Below are 21,513 nucleotides of genomic sequence, written 5' to 3'. Positions count from 1 at the left end.
ACTCTTTATTTGATCGCGTCCATGTGATAATGAGCAGAGCGGAGCCTGGGAGGAGATGCCGGAGGTGCTGGCAGTGATGTGGATGAGATTATCTGAGTGAAAGTTATCACAGGGGGATTTTATTTCATTTTTTTCAAAATACAGATGATTAAACAGAAAATGACCACCAGTCCGGTGAGTTTTAATCTGCATTTAATCAGCCTTGAGAAGAAGACCAGCTTTCAATTTATTTTAAGTATTGTAACTTTACAAAAACACTTTGTAAAGTTGCTCTGCCAAAAGTATCTGGACGCTTGTCCTCACTTCATCCGTTAATATGAGAAGATGAAACTTCCTGCTCGCCGAATCAGATGTTCAACCCCAGTATGTTCACAATGTGGCGCTGAAGCCTCCACCTGACATCAGTCCCTCCATCCCCAAGCACAAAGGTATTTGAGTGTCTTTTAATACAATTTAAAATTCTTTACACAACTGTACAGATACCAGGCACATCATTTGGACGCTGCTTGTAACAAAAAGTGTCATTAGAAACTGTTTTGTGTATAATATAATCGTGAAGCTGGGTGTGAGTGGGTTTCCAGTCACGGTGAGCGCTCTTCTGTCAGATTTCAAACACAGGTGCATCAAGTTCACTGTTGCTGCTGTCATCTCCTTGCTGCTGCTGCTGCTGCTGGTGGCTGGAATCCTCCTTGCCTATTACTGTAAGTGAAGGATTTATTTAGTGAACTGAGTCAACATTACTGAGATTGGAAGACTGATTTTTTTTCTGGTTCCTGTCTTGAATTCCAGTTTCTTCATCCTGTATTCATGGGATTAAATGTGGAGATGGGAACAGTGTGTGGGAGTCCCAGTGGTGTGATGGGGTTACAGACTGTCCCGCAGGCCAGGACGAAGCTAACTGTGGTAAGCAGCTTCATGGTGGGAAGAAAAAGCTTCTCTGTCCTCCACCTTTAGATTTGTTCAATAAAGCTGAATGAAACACACTGATAAGAACCTGGTTTCCAAAAAAGAAAAACTTGGAAAACAACAAATGAAATGTGGACTTTTTTGGGGTGAAGTTTAATGCTTTCCCATTCTCGCGCTGATAAGATTTCATTTTGGAGCCTCTTTTGTTGCGTTTTTTGTTTCATAGCGCACAAAATTTGCAAAGGGGGACAGGTCTGGACTGCAAGTGGGTCAGTTTTTCATCTGGACTACTGGCACCTTGCATTGTCTTGCAGAAATGAGCAAAACTAAGGACTTCTCTGGAAAAGACATCTTCTCCATGGAAGCGTTATGCTGCCCTAAAAGCTGAATATACTATTAAGCCCTAATGAGACTTTCACATATGTGTAAATTAGCCACACTGTGTGTTCTAGTGCCCCATGCAATCACCGGGAGCCGTTCTGTTTATTAGCCAGCAAATGAAGCTTCTCTGGGATTTCCAAAAAAAATGGAAATTCCCACAGAACAGATTTATAGCTCACCTTAGCCAATCTTAACTGAGCTGGAGCCAAGAGAAGACAACAGCATGACTCGAGGTTTACCTTGGATCACACTTGTGTTTAGGATAACTGATCAGTTGCAGGGATTTATATCACAGGATCATGCCTGCTTTTAAAGCAGTGCCACCTGGGGGTGTCAAACCCAGCTTTCAACTCTCTACCCTACAGAGACTTCTCTGAATTATGGTCAATAGATGATGAAATCCCCCCAAAATCCTCTAAAACCATACTTCTTCACAGAGTGGTGAAGCTCGGTTTACACCCAATGGTGCTGCTGACCTGTTCCCAGGTAGCCTCATTAGTTGTTATCTTGATGCACGCTCAATAAAAGAAGGTGAGAGAATCCCAGAAAGTTAACTCTGTTCATCTGGATTTCCAATCTTTGAAAACAAGGTCAGAGTTTATACAACGGAAAAGTTTGATGCTTTTATAGGTTTGTTTTTCTGGAATCATCCATATTCCTCATGATGAGATAATGAGATAATATGTAGACTGAAGCATTTATCTTCCCTTGTTAACTGCCAGTCCTTTGTGTGCTTCACTCTCAACTGGCTGCCTCTTCACCCACTTTCCACTTGTGACAAAATGCCAAGTCATCGCTTGTGTTTGCTGTTTGTGCTCAGTGAGGCTGCACGGCTCCAGTTTCCTGCTTCAGATCTACTCGACTCAGAGTAAAGCCTGGAAATCTGTTGGTTCTCATGGCTGGACCGAGGAGAAGGGCAGAGCGAGCTGCCAGAGCATCGGATACAGCAGGTGAGATGCTCAGCTAGTTCAGCCCGAGATGAAACAAAAGCTGCTCTGTGAACAATTTTCAAGCGATGCTCAATTTTTTTTTTTTTTTTTTTTACAATTTGTGCTTTGACAGGGGCACGTATTTTAAATCAGACCAGCAAAGGGCTGATGCTAATGATGGATTCTTACTAGTGAAGTCTAACTTCAACCCTCAGGCATCCATACTGCAACAACTTGCCCTACAGTGAGTGAGCTGGTAATGATAAACCTGTGTCAAAATGCTAATATTGATATAATATTAACCTGATCTCATTCCAAATGTCTTTTTTCCTCCCATCCTCAGAAGTACATGTCCTAACAACATGGTGGTGACATTGCACTGTACTGGTATGTCTTTATACTTTCTTTGAAATGAACCGAATCACAACAACAGTCACTTCAAGGTGCTTTATATTATAAGGTAAACCCCCTTATACCCAACCCAAAAGGGGATTTATGACTCCAGCTGGAAACAAACCAGCAACCTTTCACCTGGCAAGTGAATTACAAGCACATAAAGGTTTATTCCTGTTAAAAGGGAGTTTTTCCTTCCCACTGTCACCATGTGCTGGATCACAGAAAGGGGTGTGTTAGCTGAGGTTTCTTTCTAATAGTGTAGGGTCTCTACAATACCAAACCTCAGTGAAAGCGACAGTGGGAACGAAGAACTCACTGTTAGCAGGAAGAAACCTCCAGCAGAACAAGGCTCAGTTTGGGGATAAAGAAAAAAGAGAAGAGAGCAGAGAGAGACAAGACAGGCAAAGTATAGCGAGAACCAAAAGTTGCTAATTACTAATGATTTAATGTAATAGTGGAGTGCATCCAGCATATCAAAAAGAAAATTTTTAGCCTAATATTAAAAGCGGGAGGTTGTCTGTCTCCTGAATCCAATCTGGGAGTTGTTTCCATAGTCGAGGATAGCTGAAGGCTCTGCCTCGTAATCACACTGGTTTTTTTTCCAGTATGTTGTTGACGTTTTCCAACATTTAAAGTTTTTTAAATAAGTTTTGTCTCTCTGAAAGCCTGTAGCTGTAGAATGCTCTAATAGCACCCTCCTTTTTCAGATTGTGGAAGCAGGGTGAACTCCAGCAGGGCATCTGCAGGACAGCTGGCCTCCCTGGGGTCCTGGCCGTGGCAAGTCAGCCTCCAGGTTGCCGGCTCTCACTGCTGTGGAGGAGCCATCATCTCCCCCTACTGGATAGTCACTGCCGCTCAGTGTGTGACCAGTCCTCCACCTCCACCTTCACCTTCACCACCCTTCAGTAACCGTGGTTTGATCCACCATTAATCAAATCTCTGCTGGTCACCCCCCACCTTTGCAGGGCCACCAGTCCTGCAGACTGGGCAGTATGCTGGGATAGTGGACCCATTAGGCCCTCTGTTTAACCCTGCTTACTCGGTGCATCGCATTATAACTCATGAGGGCTACAACAGCCAGACCCTGAAAAATGACATTGCTCGTATGAGGCTCTTCCAACCTTTGGACATAACAGGTGCTTATGATAAGCCCCTTCATTACATTATTATAATCACCTTTTAGTTAATTGAAGTTATTAATTCTTATTTAATATGGACTGAGATGTGGTGACTGTGGAGATCATTTGAGTTCAGTGAACTCACTGCCATGTTCAAGAAACCAGTCTTTTATATTGCGGCCCACATACAGCCCACTCTCATCTTATCTGATTTCTGTAAGTTTAAAAATTTTACCTACACATTTAATAAATGAGAGACCTTAATATAGGACAAAAAAAAAGTAATTTCAACATTATTTCTCAGTTTTTCTTACATGGTGAAGAAATGCTGCTTTAGTAAACTAAAAAAAAATCTGTCAGCATGGGCTTAAATTGTAAGAATAAATGTATAAAGTTACAGAAATCAATTAGTTAATTACTTTGGTGTACTGTTTTTTATTAAAGCTGTAAAACTTGTGAAAATGCATTTAAAATCCCCACATTTCTGTCCTCCTTTTCCCAACGCCATCCAGCAGGCCGGATTGAGGTCAATGCTGGGCCAAATCTGGTCCCTGGGCCTCATGTTTAATCAAATAGCTGACCCTGCTATTTGAATGTTGGCTCACATCAGACCATGCAGCATTTCTACTGCCTCATTTTGTTGAGCAGGTGCAAACTGTAGCCTCAGTTTCCTGTCAATAGCTGACCATGTGACCCTCTGCTGCTGTAGCCTGTCTGCTTCAAGGTTTGATGTGCTGCACATTCAGAGATGCTCTTCTGCATAATTTGATTATAACGAGTAATATGAGTTAACTCTCTTGTGCAAAGTCCCTTAAATCACCTATTAAATCCCCATTCTCCGTTCAGTTCAAACTTCAGCACCCTGTCACGTTTGCATGCCTAAATGCAATGGGTTGCTGTCATATGACCCATATATATCACATGATTCAGATGTTTGCTTTAAGCAGCAGCTGAAATGCGCACCTAATAAAGTCGCCAATGAGTCTGTTTAGCTTCTTGATAGTAGTTTTATCTTGATATCTCTGTTTCGCCAGATTGTATATTATGTTATTGTGCTTGTGTTTATATTCATTCTACTTTTAGGCTGTTTCTAATCTTGAGTTGCTGCATTCCCACTTTGGGATAAGTAAAGTATATCTTATCTTGTCTTATACAGATTTACAGCCACAGATTTACTGCATAAATCTAAGATGGACTCAGCAAAGTTAATCCCATATTAACATGTTTTAATCAGTTGTCTTTCCTCCCCCAGTTCCTTAATCTCAACCAGAAGTCTTAATAACCAGGCATTGTTAGCCAGTCATGGCATCATATATTTTAGGATAAGGCGTTCTTGTTAAAAGTGCATCCATAGAAGTTTTAAATAACTTTTGTTGAAGGGTTTCAGAGACCTGTTGACATTTTGGAAGATGCACATCCTCAGTGGATGCATTTGGGACTGTTACTTCAGTAAGCGTTACATTTAGCAAACTAGCAAGCTGTCAGCTGTGTATAACCCTCTGTGTGAATAAGCTGTTCACACGGTGGCAGTCTGTGTACAGAGAGGCTGTAAGAGTGCACACATTGACACCATTGTTAACAGCAGCATCTCGTCCTGTGTTAAACACGTTACAGCAGAGATGTTTACTCCTCGGTAGCTTCAGGAACATCGGACCCGTGTGCCTCCCAAACGTGGGCCTGAAAGTCACTGCTCATCACAAGTGCTGGATAACACGATTTGGTCACAGAGCAAATGGTGAGGCAGCTGTAGTTAGTGAATCAGTATTGGTGCTCATTGCCGCCTACTACCACTAGATGGCATCAAAGTCCTGCACTCATTGTCAAGTGATTGAACGTAGAGGAGAGTGTGAGCGTTATTTTATATAGTCATTTATGTTTTTTTGTTTTTTTGACAGACTCTGTCTTTCCATACCTGATGAAGGCTCAGGTGTCTCTCATAGATGCTGCAGAGTGCAACAGTTTCATCGCCTACACGAACAGGATATCCCAGGATATGATAATCAGTTTAGCTGTGTAGTGTCCTTGAGTGTCAGAGGTCCACAGTGTGACCCACCTCGAGATTACAATGGTTCAGTTTTAGTGGGAATGGAGTTTCTGAATGCAGACTCAGAACAATGCGCTCCAATAGTGTTTGCAGTTCAGCCAGTCCAAACAGACCGTCGCATAAAAGTAGTTTTTGTTCATCAAAGAATCCAAAACATTTTCATGCTCTTATGTAACTGCTTTTGCGGTGCTCTCAAACAAGTCCAGCACTATGTTCTGTGTGCAGCAACCGTTTTAAATAAACTGTTCATTTTTGTGCCTGTAACAATCCACTTCAGTCAGCAGTGAATGTACAGTTAGAGCCCAGAGGAGGCAGCTGACTATTATATCCCCTTTTATTTGGATAATTTAGAGCATTTTCACTGACCTCAGAAATCCATGAAAGACCTAAAACTGTCCTCAAAAGTCCTCATGTAGCCTCTCAAAGTCACTGTAAGTTAGTATTGCCCTTTGTTTGTTCCTGAACTGTGTCTCAGGCTGACGGCGGCGGCCCTCTGGTGTCCCTGATGGATGGAGTATGGTGGCTCATAGGTGACAGCGTTTGTGGGGAACAGTACGCTGGGCAGGATGCACCGGGTGTTTACGGCAACGTCTCATGCTTCCCGGACTGGATCCACCGTCAGATGAAGGTTCATTCGTTTTGAGATTTTGTCATGGCACTCATGAACAGGCCAAGTGTAAAATATAAAGAAAGATTAGACTTTGATTAAAAGTCAAATTTAACTTCACTCTGTGTGATTTCATGCACTTTATGTACCTTTTGATTTAATCTCTTTGGAGGACCAGATGTTATAAGAAGGTTTACCCATCTGGTGCTCTGAGTTGTACAGCTTGACCTGGAGGCTGGATGTAATGATAAACACCGTATGTCTGAATCACAGCAGGGCCTTGACGCCAAGTTAGGATATTAATGTTGTGTTGTGTGATTAATCGTATTTGTTTGAGTGTTTGACAAGCCAAAAGGTTAATCCATGCCCTGACATTATGTTTCATTGTCTTTGGTATCCTTCGCCTTTATCATCCGCAGAGGATTACAAAGCTTTTTTTTTTTTCTTGTAAAGAAGGAACAAAAATTCAAACAAAGTACTGTGCAAAAGTCTTTATCCTCTCCTCATTTCTTCATATTTTGCTTCAAAAGTGTGAGCATACTTTCTTGTCTTTCCTACTTTTTATAAAGTGGTCTTGATCAATAGTTCTCCAGGTCTTCTGAAGGTTTTTAAAGGTTTTTCTTTGGACATTGGCTGCTTTTTCACTCATTTAGACCATTACTTGTACTTGATCATTTTCAGAGCAATGTTTTTATTTTGTTAAGCCACTGAAGACTGAGTTGTGAATCATATAAGCTTAAAAACAGCACCTAGCTAAAAGAGACAAAAGAGTGGGGTGGTCGGACGGGTCACCCTGGGCGTCGGTGGAGCTGCAGCAATAGGCTGTATGGGCCTGCGCCTCCCTGCCCTTGGTGGTCAGCGAGGAAGCTGGCTCCTCCCCCCTCCACACACACAGGGGCTTGGGATGCAGGTGTGTCACTGAGGTGCAGGGGAGGCCCTCCTTCTCTCCCCCCTCATGGCTGCCTGTACCTTAGTTTTCCTCCACAACTTAGACACACTCATTACTTTCATTCTCATGACACATACATATAGGGCCTTGGGGGTGGGCACACTGAACAGCATCCAGAGGGGGGTCTGTACATTCAGCCTCACCTCTGGTGTCGGTGCCCACTTCTCAGTTTTAAATTGCATGTAGACACCGAAGGTCTTGGGGAGGGTGACACAGGAAATATCTGTGTTTCAGGTCAGGTCTCTCTCTCAGAACATGTCAGGCCCCCAGGTGTGGGGCCTATTTCCCAGCCACACTCCCTGCCAGTGGCTGGTGCCCCCACCCGATGGTGTATTGGTGGTTCTCAGTATCTGGGGCTGGATTCTTGGGTGTGTACTGGCTCATTTATCTGAATTTCCCAGCTCTCCGTCTATAAACGACCCCACACACTTCCTCCTTTTTTTCATTACATTCACCTCTCATTAGCACATCGGGATATGCCTAACCCGGAAGTCCCCTCTGAGGCCTTCCCCCAAACAGCAGCCTCAATTCATGCTTGTGCAATCTGCAATTATCTACTAGAAATACCAAACCTACCTGAGGATGTGGTCTCAGCTAGTGAATGGGCTGGAGTAAAGCAACTAAATGACAGAACTTTAATCACCAAAAATCGCAAAGGCTCTTTAAAGCCACTTTCCGCCCCACAACTGTTTCAATAGCTATCAAAATTACCAAGCACACCTTGAGTCGTGAAACTTGTGTACTTTACTCTCAGAAACAGTCAGAGAGACTAAACTAGCAACAGGTCCCTCTGCAAATGAAAGTTGTTCTAATCAATCATTTGTATCAGTGTCCGTTTCAGCCGTATGCTTAGGAACACTGACATCAAGTAGCATTAAGCTTTATTGAACATTTGACTCGTAGTTCTCAACATTTGTGTCATGAATTGAGCAGGGTACTTTGAGGAAGCCAGAGCATGAGTCTGATGACACAGCTTTTTACAATACCACAATGACACCGCTTCTTTTTTTTTTTTCTTAAATAAAGGAAAAACAGCTGTAGGCAGTCACAGCTTTTTAGAAAATAAAGTACAGCCTTTTGTTAAAGGTTTTATGCAGCAAGACATCCAAAAAAAGATCTAGTCTTTACTCGGTGTTAAAACCGGGTAAAGGTGGTGACATACATTATCTTTCAAGCTTGTTAGAATTGTACAAACTCTGTTTTTGCCTTATCTACTGTATTTCTATTTATGTTTACATGTGTTTTGGCAAATTAAGCAGAAATGAAGAGCGGCTAAAGACTACACTGAGAGACATTTAACCATTAATCAAGATAATAACTGTTACAGCTCTAATATTGTGATGATTATGAAGTAATTATATTCATCTTGACCTTTTGTGTTAGCATAAAAATATTTGCTACTAGCAACTCACATGCAGATGTGAGTTGCTAATAGCAGATGTTCAAACACAACCAGATGAATTGTACTTCTGTTCACAGAGGTATCAACCAGACACGTATACAGAGAAAAACTTACATTGAATTATTGCCATTTTCTTTTTCATAATTTATGTTACTTTTTGAAATTACTTTGTCTATTATAAGCTACATTTAAGTACGTTTTATTTTGTTGTATTTCTCATCCAAAAAGAAATAAAAATGATTTAAAAACGATTATGTCTTTGATTTGTCACAAGTTGTTTTATTTACAACACAGTTTACAATTTTTGGCACAGAAAAAAAATACACTCATAAATAAGCGAGCAGTTTTAGATTCAAGTGTACTTTCAGTGAAACAGTTTCATAAATTGACATTTTTTCAGACATGTTAGTGCAGCTTCGGTCAGATTACAGGAAGCTGAATGAGGCTGAACTGTGGCGCAGCATCTTCTGTGGACTGTGTATGGACCTTATGTCACTGGTGCGAACAGACTGCAAAATGACATTCAATAAGTCGATTCTTTATCTCTTTTTTACTGCTAACAGGAATGTCTGCTTTGCTAGAACGTTAACTGAAGCCCACAAGTAACAAAGAAAATCAATGCTGAAGTGTTTCTGTATATGATTTGTATAAAATGTGCAGTATAAACAGCCTTTGAATTCTAGTCTCAGAAAGCAAAGATCTGGAATAATTATAATTATAATTACAATAATAATAATAATAATAATAATAATGATGATACAATCACATTCAAAGAGACTTAAATATAAAGCTGAGGGTATACAGAATGGGTATAGCTACATTAAAATAATAAACTACGTTACAGAAGGAGAAATATTGATCTTTCGTTTTATATAACACTTCTTATACACTTTGGAAGTGCAATTCAGCAGAGTAAGTCCCACACTGCTGACACTGTTCTAGCAGAGAGCCGAGACCACAAAGGCACTACAGGCGCTGTAAACACGAGTGTAACTTTTCATATTCTTCCTATTACCAGTGAGCAGCTTTACTTTAATTAGTTTATTTTTTATGTAATATCTCTGGGTAATCATTTGACTCCACAGACAAGTGGAAAACTTCAAAATAGATCCAAGAAATAGATCCCGTTGTTGGCATTAGATTGAACCCCCCCACAAAAAAATAAAGGCACTTTTGGTTTATAAGGCTTAGAAACCTAGAAAACACCTTTTGCATAGAGATTATATCAGTGTTATTATCCTTCCTTCTGGATGTGCTGTGATTGTCTGCACCGCTGAGCTGTTCTTTGATTTCTGCTGTGATGGTTAGTGTGTGTATACTTATTAACTGCTTTAATAATTTTGTTCACCTTCTAGTGTTATTGAAGTTCTAGATTTCTCAGAATACCTTTAGCAGTTCTAATTAGAACAAGCCCAGTTATAATTTGAGTGCCTCCACCAGCCTGTGTAGGTGGATTAAGGCAACATAAGCATAACATTAGCAAACTATCATCGTCAAAGAGAGGCCACGACCACAAAAAAACCAACAAGAAAATACAAATTCACCACCAACAGCTGTTTTTTTTAAAGAATTGTTTTGGGGATTTTTCCCTTTAAGAGGCAGTTGATCTGTCTGTGCGACTGCCTCCGTGGGCCAAGCTGATGAGTCCAGTCTAAAAATCCTAAGTCGAGTGTCATTGGTCGGTGCAGCCTCTTGTGGAGGCGCTCTGCTCACTGTCCGACTGTCCCTTCCCCGGGTTCGCTCTACTTTGCCCTCTCAGTCATTTGATGCGGTGTCGTACCAGCGAGGACTCGTCCGTGATCTCACCGTTCCGGTTTCCGCATCTGCAGGGCAGGATGAGCATGAGCAGCAGGATGAGGAGGGCCAATGCGCAGACTGCCATCAGGGCGTAAGATATCATCCACACAAGAGGCTCCTTCAGTGGGCCGCCAGAGCAGTTGGCCGCCACGTCCGCTGCAGAGAAGGGTCCCTCAATCTCTGACAGAGCCACCCCATCGCTCACTGCAGTGACGTATGAGAGAGGTCTTATAACATTATCTCATAAAACCAAAAAAGCAGCATTAAGTTAGCATCACTCATACGCTCTCATTCAATACAAATTTAACAAGTGCCAAATAAAAAGAGTTAACCTGTGACTGTGAGCTAATGTTTGAGAAAAGCTGGAAAGACAGGTGAAGAGAACTTTTGCTGGACTGAGAGCTAGCTGAGGCTATCTTGACAATGAGCAAATGAACGTTTTAAACATTTAAACATTTAACTCAACAACTGTTGCTTTTAAAAGTGTGCAAAATCTATTTTTCATTCCTGTTTTTCCTCATTTAAGGAACATTTAGAAATTGCTAAATATGGCCTCTTTGGCCAACCGGTCATGGCAGATGGCTGCCCTCCTGGTTCTGCTTGAGGTTTCTTCCTGTTAAAGGGGAGTTTTTCCTTGCCACTGTCACCAAGAACTTGCTCAAATAGGGTCATTTGATTGCTGAGATTTTTGGTGTATTATTGTAGAGTCTTTACCTTACAATATAAAGCGTTTTGAGGGTTCCTGTTGTTGTGATTTAGCCCATAAAAATAAAATTGAATTGAATTTGGTGGAACTGGAAGAAATTATTCATGCACAATTATTGCCTTGTTTACCTGCTCAGATAACTGATCTCTTTCATGCCTCCAAATGACACAGACCATTAACACGTTGCAGCAAGTGAGCTCACGTCACTCCTATTTTATAATCTTTACATTGGCTTCAGGATGTCTTGAAATTCTTGTTCTCACATACAGAGCATTAAACAGCCAGGCTACAGACTTTATCCCAGCTTTTTAATCAAGCACACTGCTGCTCGTAGTCTTCGATAGCGGGCTCAGGCATCATGCCAAACAATGGCATTTAACTTTCTTATTTATTTTACCTGCCCTGCTTAGACATTAAATGCTGTCACAAGCCTCCAACCTTAAGCATACAAAAGTGTTTGCTCAGTACACAACAAAAATTACCTTTGTACTTCAGTATTAGGGACGGAGGCTTGGCCAAAGTTCATTTTTCCACAGAACTATGAGGAAGTGCCACTGAAGGCTTAACCTTTGACGTTTAGATCTCAGTGAACAGGACACCGTGTTGAGCTCTTGGTCAGGGAGCCCAAAAGTGGCTGACTTTAGGAGTTTGCCTGTCAGTAAGTTATCATTAGCTGACGTCTGGTTTACTCTGTACTTTAGGATTTCTGCTGTAGTTTCTCATAAAAAGCAAAATATTTACAGACATATAACTGCAGTAAGTGGCACCAGTATGAATCCTGACCTGCACAGCTGCTGAGTGCGAAGCCCAGTCTCCGCTGAGTGCGGTCAAACACGACGTAGAAGCCTTCCATAACAATGGCGCCGATCACCATGCCATTTGTTGACGACGACACCCCGAAACGGAAGCAGTCCAGCGTGCTGTCAACGTCCGTGATTGGCTGGATGTAAAGCTGTGAGATGACAAGAAATGAGGATGAGATGAGTTTGTCTTTGTTTGATGGAAGCTCTAGAGAAGGAATGATTATAATGATTATATGATTATATATGTGCCTGGCACCTGAGGCAGAATGGTGATGCGGAATGACTCGCTGGTGTTCGTGGCCCTCAGGTAGATGGACAGCTTAGGGAAAAACCTCAAGGGGTTCTCTCCCTTCATCCAACATGCTAACTTGGTGCCTTCCCAGAACCCTGAAGAAAACTCCTCGATCTGAATTTTTAAAAAAAAAAACAAAAACAGGAGGAAAGAGAAAAAGTCACAGTAAGAAATTGACAGAGACAGAAAAGAGACAGTGCGAAGGATAAAAAGGATAAAGACAGAAAAAGAAGGTCAACATAGCACCAAAACAAGTTTTGATGTTCTGCTTTCATTTTCCTACTTTGTATTCATCTGCAAGGATGTGGCTGCTTTAATTGAAAATGTTGCCTCCAAGTTCAAATTAACCTTGGGAACTGTTTGTGTGCAGTTCCAAAAAGGTGAGAAATGTGTAAAGCCTAACGGTAAATAAACAAAGGCATGGAGCACACACACACACACACACACACACACATATATATTTTTATAACAGGAAAAAAAAACCTCGATCCCTCCACTTAAAGCTACTACGTCCTTGAACAGTGAGTGTGTGCTATTCTCCCCTGCATATCTTTGCTCTGACAACATGTTTCATCATTGTCTGTGGAGCGGAGGCAACATACCAGAGAGCTGCGTGTGATGGCTTCTACCAATGCATTGAAGACGTTGACAGGAAGTCGCAGCAGAGTCGTCCCACTGTCGACTATAGCTTTATCCATGTTATACTGAAAGAAAGAGAGAAAGAGTGACGTGCGGTAGGGTTTGTTCTCGCTGCAACGGGCTCCTATGGAAGACCTCGAGCAAACAAAAGAATATAAAATGAGGAAGTTCTTTCACAAGCAGACAAACTGGATTACACTCCTACTCGGCTTCTCTTACATTTCAGTGTTTTAACCTTGACACAGCCAGTTAATCAAGTGCTGTGAGTCAACTTCCAAGTCAAAGCTACAGTTCACTTTGAAATAGTGCAGTGTGGAGTTAGGATCAGACAGTGAGAGAAGCGATTCAGACTGTGAAGTTTTACCTCTCTGCAGTCCAGATTCAGATTCTGGTCTCTCACCTCCAGCTTCAACACCTCCACCTGGTAGTACCACTCTTCTATTATAGGGGTATACCACACTGAGCCTCGATACAGACTTGGTTCAGCCCCACCCATTATCTAAGAGAAGAAGATAACCAGAATTACTGCCTTTTATTTTTTTTTGCCTCAGTAAATCAGCTAAGTTGCAGTTTACATATCTGTTTAGCTTCACCACTTCAGTATCGAACTAAACTTAAAATTAGAGCCTGAGAGGAATAAGATTCTTAAGACAGATACAATACCGATACTTGGTGATCTAATTCTGACATATCGGCCAAACACTCAAAACACAAACAACAGATTTCGCTAACATTTGTTATGTGTACTTATTTGTGCATTATGATCGTTATGTACTCATTCACGCTCTGCTCGGCTTTTGTTTGTGGCATTCCAAACATGATGCTAACAGAGGGAGTGGCAGAGAGCCATGTGGTGGAAAAACTATGGTGTTATTTACTTAATAACACCATAGTCCTCTTCAATAATTTACTTAAAATACAGTCTCTCCCTCAGTATCCTAATCAATATTAGTCAGAAGTGCTTCACAGAACGTTGTGATATCCCTGTGACCTTTGACCTCTTTGATATATAATGTTGTTGCTTCATCGTTGTATCCGACTTGTGTGAGAATCTCTAATTTTTAGCATATGACTTGTGGCCTAAAACACTCTTAGTGGATGTTCGGGCAGAAACTTTCACCACCGTGAAGGAATAAAACCACACAATCATCACCAGGTCAAGTGTGCCACATTAAATATCCAACAAGAATACACTCAAATGTTTATCCCTGTGCCCACACTCTGACAGACCACAGTCGATAAACACACATACACGCACAAGCACCCTGCCATCTTATCCATCTGTCTGCACCAGCGGGTCACATGATGGAGATGCGGTGAGCGAGGCACCAAGGTCGAAAGTATTACAGCGACAGACTTGCTCTCAGCAGGATGCTATCTTAGCTTAATTAGCTCCAGTCAAAGTAGAAAGGCCTTCCAATGTGGAAACACAGTGACATGAAGGACATCAGCTATGACGTTTATAAAAAGGTGCTGGTCACACACACACAAGCTATCAAAATCTCAGACTGAGATCCAAAATATAAAGACTGTTTAAAACCAATGTTTTTATCTAATCAAACTCCTCCTTGGGGTGTTACTTCTGACTACTCACAAGACTGCCGCCCATAGTGTCTGTTTCGCTGCCGGCTGACAGTCCAGCACCACACATCTGGAGGGAAAAGACGTCAGGAATTCCCAGCTGTCTCACCACGGAGTTGAAGAAGGGCTCCACGGACGAGTCAGGCTGGTGGAGACACACGAAACGGTGTTAAATAATGTTGATCGAGTGAAACCTTTACATTTTATACCTTTAGCTTGTGTAACTACACAGACTGTAAAAGCTTCACACACAACATCGTAGAAAATCAATCAGCTCAAACATCAGCTCTATTGAATGGAAATGCTGAAATGTGTTTTTATGTGACAGCGGTGTATCATCAGTTTGGACTGTGATATGTTCACTCCTGTTTTCTTCCACAGTGTCACCACGTCATGCATGACAAACAGCCTGAAAGAAAGTTCAACCTCAACACTCAGGAGTCGCCAACGGCACAAAGTGGTCAGTGTAAGCGTATCAGCTCCACAATCACTGACATTTGATCCCAAAGGTTGCTGCAGTCAGCGCAGAATGAAGGTACGTATTGTGCAGTTTGCGCTGACGTCTTTAACGCTCCATTAAGACGAGATTAATCTGTTAAAAAAAGCTGACACTGGGTAAAGCACCTTGATTTAGCTCTTCTTTTGAAAAAAGAAAACTGATTAATTCACATCTATGGTATACGGGAGAAGTAAGAGATGATAAAATACAGCAACAACATATCCTCACCCCATCATTTTATAAGAAAAACACAGCCTCCTGTAATTATATCACAAACAAGTTTTCTTCTTTCATGTGAAAGGTCGATGACGACATTCAGATAAGATTAGACCGCAAAGTTATTCAGTGGTTTAACAGAAATGGAGGCGAACAGGAAGCCATGCATTGCTGTCACATTCCCTTTATGAAACCTGCATGTTCACCTTTTCTTAGGTTTTGCTTCCTTCTTCTGCTCTCATCCTTAGGTTTGTGTTTAATTCCACATACATGGAAAACAGCACTTTAATTAGCCAAATCATTTTGCAATGATTCATACAGAAACAGAATTCAATATGGTGTTTGTGCTCCAAAAACGACATTCTGCAAATATGACACACCAAGAAATTGACGAGTAAGGAGCAAATATCCCACGGAGAACACAGGTGGATGCTGGAGCTGTTCCAGGGGTTAAAACAGCAGTGACTCAGGGCAGCAGTCAGAGGATTTGCAGCTTAAGTAGACTGCTAAATTGGAAGGGTGTTTGATATGTGACGTGCGGAGTGGGAGGCATGTAAGTGAGAATGACGTTGCCTGTCCGGACAAGCTCAGAGGATTCACTCAATATAATTAGTTTATGTTATTTTAGTAATCAATGCTTTTATTGGGCACTTCAGTGGTGCTTTGGTAGCACTGTTGCCTCACAGCAAGAAGGTCCTGGGTTCAAATCCACCAGCTGGTACTTTGTTTTGTTTTTCCTCGCTGTCCAAAGATATACATGTTAGGTTAGCTGGCAATTTTTAAACTGGCTGTAGACCTGAATGTGTCTCTGTGTTAATCCTGTGATAGACTGGCAATCTGTCTAGTATACCACGCCTTTCACCCTATGACAGTGACTCCAGGCCCCCACAACCCTGAATTGGACAAGTGTAAGAAAATGGTTGAACAGAACACAAATGAAATAAATCAAATCCCCATTTTTTTTCACAATTTACGTATGAGTGTGCCAAAATGTCTGTCCTTTGAGTGCCGTCTTGTGTAAAACAGCTTCTTACTAGTTAATGTCACACTGGGCAGAAATCAATGACTTTGCTTAATAACTTTATGCAAACTTGTAAATGAGTATCTCCCGTACCCGTGCCAGCACAGGATAGGCCAATCCCAGGATGCCTTGCCAGTTGATCCCAGGGAGGAAGAAGCCATCAGAAGACAGGATGGCGGCGATGTTGATGTTGATGGTCCCGTTTGGGCCTCTGGGAATAGAGACGCGGTCCATTCCCAGCTCACCTTCCCAGTTGCCTTGGGTGTACCTTACAGCTACAGTGCGACTGGTTGAACGGTAGGTACTGGAACTAAAAGCAGGAGAGAAAAAAAACAGAATATGTAAACAGTTACAAAGCTATATATAACAAAAACTGACTGTATTTACTATGTTATACTACAGTTATTACAAAATGCAAGCAGGCAGTATTCCAGCCACTCACAGTGCAGTGTTGAAGTAATGAGTAATAAATTGGTGTGGAGCTGCAGCCACGGCAAAGTTACTGCTGCCCGTGTCCACCAGGATGTTCAGCTGGAAAACAGAAGGCACAGTTTGTTTTAACAATCACTCCAGCTATCTGTTACCCCCCCTCCCCCACCACTTACATGGCCCCAGAATCACATGGTAAAAAGAAAAAAAAAGAAAAGAATGACAGCTAAGCACAGGGGGATGCATTCACAAGCCTTTAAGCTTTAAAAAGACATTAAAGTTTGTTTGCAGATATGATTAGAGGAGAAGGGAGAAAGATAGATGCGAGAAATTTCCCCACAGCATGAAAACACAAAAGGTAAATTACAACAGTTCTCAAGGAAACAATGAAAGGGAAATGGGCCATAAAAATAGCCGAACATAAAGAAGGTTATATCTCTTTTAGGGGCGTTTCGTGCCCATCTGAAAGATTCATATAGGACCGTAAATGGACATTTTCTCTGGAGGAAGAAAACGCAGCTTGGTTGCAGCTAAAATTAATTACAGATTTTTAATAACGTCTGTAAACATTATTTTAGCAGCACACACGAGAGGAAATGATACACATGAAGTTGCAACGGCACTACTTTTGGTTCAGTTCTAGTGTTGGACAAGCTGGTGTGAAAGGTCTTGGTCATTAACAATGCACCTCGGACGTAAGTGTTCACTGAATGTGTGATCTGAGAGTCAAACATGACAGCCTCAAGCTGCTTTCATGACTGTATGACCTAACCAGTTGTTTGGTATGTGTCATGTGAACAGTGGGGACGAGTTAACAGCACTTGAGATCAAGTTGCCTTCCAGGCATCGAGTCAATGAGCAGGAACAAATAAACAGCAGACTTCTGTCACCTTCATGTTTCAGCTGTGGCCATGTTAACACTCGCTGGCAAGCATTCGCCACCGAGGCGGGGGTCATAAACCTAATGCCCCGACGCCACCTGATGAATCAGCAACAAAGACTCGTGGCAATCTATGAAAACTGAGCAGCTCATTAGACATGTTCAAATGTAAACAGCGGTTTCAACAACTGATCGACTGTCGCCTCGTTGCGTTTGCCTTTACATTAAGGCACACCACAACAGCGGGCAGTAGTTTACTTAAATTACATTTCAGATAAACGCTTGTTGACCATTACACTACACTGTTTGCTTATGAGCGCAAACTTTCTTAATCATTTCCTTGTAGCCGACATCCCACCGGCATGCTCAGGTTCATTTGGCCTTTATGAAAGCAGGTCTGTAATTATCAACCACATGTTATTGACTGGTTCACTCAGCCATGGGAAACCCCTGTTGAGCCGGGCTTATCAGTTCCTCCTCATTGCGCTGGCTCCTGTCCCACCACTGTCACTGTGCCATCCAAAACTCCTCTGCCACCTTAGCAGATGGCAGCAGGCCACTCACACAAGGCCTGAACCAGTCAAACAGGCCTGACTGGAAAATTCTGATATCCTGTGGTGAAGGAGAATAGCGAGAAGGGAAAGCAAGGGCAGTTCCTTATCCTCACACCACCTATCTTTTTACTAGTCACACTATCCTCCCTTTGTCAAGCTTCAGAGCTTCAGGCAAGTCTCTTCCCCTGCTGTGGCAGTCTGCAGTTGAGCGTTCGCTGTCTAATTGGCGGTAGCTCCATGGAGGCAGCGTGCATCTGCTACCTGTTTGTACCAATTAGCAGATGTGAGGCTCTCCAGCCAACACTCAGCCTGTGTGTGCCACATGCTAACAGATGCCGCAATTAGTGGCTGATTTGAATAGTGCCTCATTGAACACCGCGGCCCTGTAATCACATCATCATCTAGTTAGAATAATATTGAGAGTATAACTCAATAGTATCGAGTTACACGACATTTTGCCACCGAATAAACAATCTGAACCAAAGCAGATGGCTCTCTGCTGGCAAGGTTTCACTATAATTACGGACAGAACAGGGACATAAAAGACTAGAGGATCAAGAGGTGAAGCTTCCTCTATCTTTACTGTACATCATAAACCAATTAAAGAAGTCTGAGCCTACAATTATGTTCACACATCCGTAATATTAACATCCTGGAAATTGTGCAAGAACGACTTTAAGCGCAAACAAATAATAAAAATGGCTGCTTAGCAGGTATCTGTATCAAGTTCAGCTTTCAGGTGGTTTTAATGCTTGATGCAGCAATATGGATCCATTCTGCTAAACAAGCGAGCTAGCCTTAAAAAAAGCACTCCATAATCTCACCCAAATGTGAACAATTCAACAAAAAACAAAGAAACAAAAAACTAAATGGCAATAGCCAAACCCCTAAACGTGTCATTAACTTTTTGTGAATGTTCTCTGCACAGAAAGCAAGTTTTCTGACAAAGTAGGAAACACACAGCTGTAATAAAAAAAACACCATAAAGACTGCGCCCTTTCTGATTTACTGTTTTGTAAAGGTGAGCCACCACTGACACATACATACTCCTCCCAATAGAGAAACATGTTTAAAATACCAATATGCTGAATATAACTGAATAGTAATCTTAGTTCCAGTGCTAATGCATTGATGACATTTGCTTAACCGACTGACTTTTATGATTGATAATCTGTTGTTATACATTTACCTGTTGAATAATTATAAGTAATAAGGGTAAAGGGAATTTTCTTCTTTGTGGAACACTATAAAGTGTTCTTTTCTATTAGGACAGAAGTCATTAAGCATACAACACTGTGACTTGATAATAAGGAAGTGTGGGAAGTGTACTCTGCTGCAATGTTATCCTCAACGACATGGCAGGTAGCGCAGATAAGCCTCTGTGAGCCTGAGAAACTGAGATGTGCTGCCCAAGAGTCTTAAAAGCTCTGATCTGTTTAACTCGAGATGCCCCGGGGCAACAGGTCAACTTACTAATGAGATAATTCACCTTTGCTTTAAGCTCCAATTCAAAGACAACTACTTTACAACACAAAGGCAAATCGCTGCCACCCTTAAAGCCTCATGTATTTTTAATAGTGACGGGAGCTCCGGCTCACCCAGATTTAGTCCTCCTCAATTATTAATATGATCTTGTTAGACGCTTTACATAACAAGCAGTATAAAAATGACGTTCTAATAAATTACACGTACGCATTTCCAAGTTCTGCAACCAAAAGAATATCCCTGCTGCTGTAGAGCAAGTGCTATTTTGTACAACTCTCGGGGTGCTCTCTGCTGCCTGGGAGCCTGGTAATCCCTGTCAGCTGCCTGCTAAGAAACACTGGTCCTCGCAGGCAGCATCATGTGAGTGCATGTGAGCCAGAGAAAGAGTGTTGATGTTGGTGGTGGGGGTTTAGTCTACAGACCCCTAGGCTATAATGAGGGTGAAGCACCCTTACAGCTATATTATCCTTCCTCCGTGGTCCCAGGCGAGCCTAAAAGTAAGAATGTACTAGACATACTTATTTTCCCATGACCCTCTGCTGCAGGGGTAAATTTAAACCTCATATTTTGAAATATATACTTAATAGCTTGAAAAAAATATGGCTGTTAAACGAGTCAGTGATTGAACATTGGTGCTGGCTTACAACACCAGCTATCATCAACCTACGATGAAGGCTTCATCTCCACTCACACCTTGCATCAGGTGACCTCAACAGGTCACAAGATGTGGTGGGGTGAAGCCACACAGTAGTTTCACCCTTCCCACCTTGGCTCATGTGACGACTCGCATGACCAAGTGGATCAGGGACCCTGAGGACCACTTCCAAAGGGGGCAACCCTCCACTGGGGATTAAATACCTGACTTCTTCTTCTTCTTCTTTTTTTTTTTTTTTTTTTTTTTTTAAAGAAATGAAGGAGCCTCTTGGGTAATAGAGATCTAGTCTGTTGCCCTTTTTTCAAACGTTCAAGATGACCTACACAGACATTTAAAAGCATATTTAAATACACAGTGCTGTATAGATGGGTATCCATGGCCCTGAGTCAAAACAAACACACCCAGCCCACCTTCTGACCACTGGATCACATGGTGGATGGACCAGCCTCTATTCACACATACACATTAAACACACCACAAATGCATCCAGGAAAAAACAAATAAACACAAAAACACAACACACACACACAACACAGCGCAAATACAGTGATTAAAGTGGAAAGCTGACACAAGTGGTGCGTTGAAGTCTAAACTATTTCAGAGAGTTAAAAAAGACAGGAGCTCAGGAGCTACATTACCTTTTGACCAGGAGTACCGATTGACATTTCTATGTAGTAGCCTCTCCCAGAGTCTCCTTGCAAATTATTCACCATGTCCAGAAAGTTCACGGTACCGGTGGGATCAGAGGCCAGAGAGAGGCCGCTTCCATCAGACTTTAACGCTACTCTCCGAAGACACGTCAAATTCACATCCGATGAGACGTTGTACTTCCCTGGATATATTTTCAGCGGTATGGAAAAGTAACAATAGGACACGCCGAAATACAAACTCAAAGCAAATGCCCCAAACGAAACGAAAGTTGAGTATGCCATGTTAGGTTTTTTTTTTTTGTTTTTTTTTTGTTTTTTTTTTTAATCACGCCAGTAACAACAGAGAAAGTCTCAGAAAAAGACTCCTGTTCCGTGCTCAAACTTTTCTCCTCAAGTTTTCACACTGGCCCGTACTGCGGTGGTCGCCATCATGGAAACGATCCCGCTTCACCGTCAAAAATACACCGTACATGGTGACATGCTTACGCGGTGTGAGTGACACTGTGAACTGTCCGCTGTCGATCGATTTCCAGCAAGAAATTTCACCTCCATCTACTCTTACGACGGCGCCAAG

General features: G+C 41.9%; 2 protein-coding genes across 2 annotated transcripts; one reads left to right on the top strand and one right to left on the bottom strand.

Moving 5' to 3' along the window:
* Window positions 1-159: 159 nt before the first annotated feature.
* Window positions 160-8,345, top strand: LOC146504195 (transmembrane protease serine 2-like). Its single transcript, XM_085184388.1, has 11 exons — window positions 160-169; window positions 351-428; window positions 606-701; window positions 790-903; window positions 2,108-2,237; window positions 2,350-2,460; window positions 2,560-2,603; window positions 3,320-3,481; window positions 3,587-3,761; window positions 5,374-5,465; window positions 5,626-8,345. The coding sequence occupies exons 1-11, from the start codon at window positions 160-162 to the stop codon at window positions 5,745-5,747; spliced, it is 1,134 nt and encodes a 377-aa protein (XP_085040514.1). The 3' UTR covers window positions 5,748-8,345.
* Window positions 8,346-8,990: 645 nt separating this feature from the next.
* On the bottom strand, window positions 8,991-21,492 carry bace2 (beta-secretase 2). The gene is made up of 9 exons (XM_085131301.1): window positions 20,928-21,492; window positions 16,729-16,817; window positions 16,380-16,596; window positions 14,564-14,695; window positions 13,334-13,468; window positions 12,933-13,034; window positions 12,295-12,444; window positions 12,019-12,187; window positions 8,991-10,733 (listed from the first exon to the last, which is right to left on the bottom strand). The coding sequence occupies exons 1-9, from the start codon at window positions 21,219-21,221 to the stop codon at window positions 10,492-10,494; spliced, it is 1,530 nt and encodes a 509-aa protein (XP_084987427.1). The 5' UTR covers window positions 21,222-21,492; the 3' UTR covers window positions 8,991-10,491.
* Between the last annotated feature and the right edge of the window lie 21 nt (window positions 21,493-21,513).

Source organism: Neolamprologus multifasciatus, chromosome 14 (assembly GCF_963576455.1).
Source record: "Neolamprologus multifasciatus chromosome 14, fNeoMul1.2, whole genome shotgun sequence".
Taxonomy (NCBI): domain Eukaryota; kingdom Metazoa; phylum Chordata; class Actinopteri; order Cichliformes; family Cichlidae; genus Neolamprologus; species Neolamprologus multifasciatus.
Note: the sequence above shows the minus strand (reverse complement) of the source record. Positions and strands in the feature narration are given on the sequence as shown.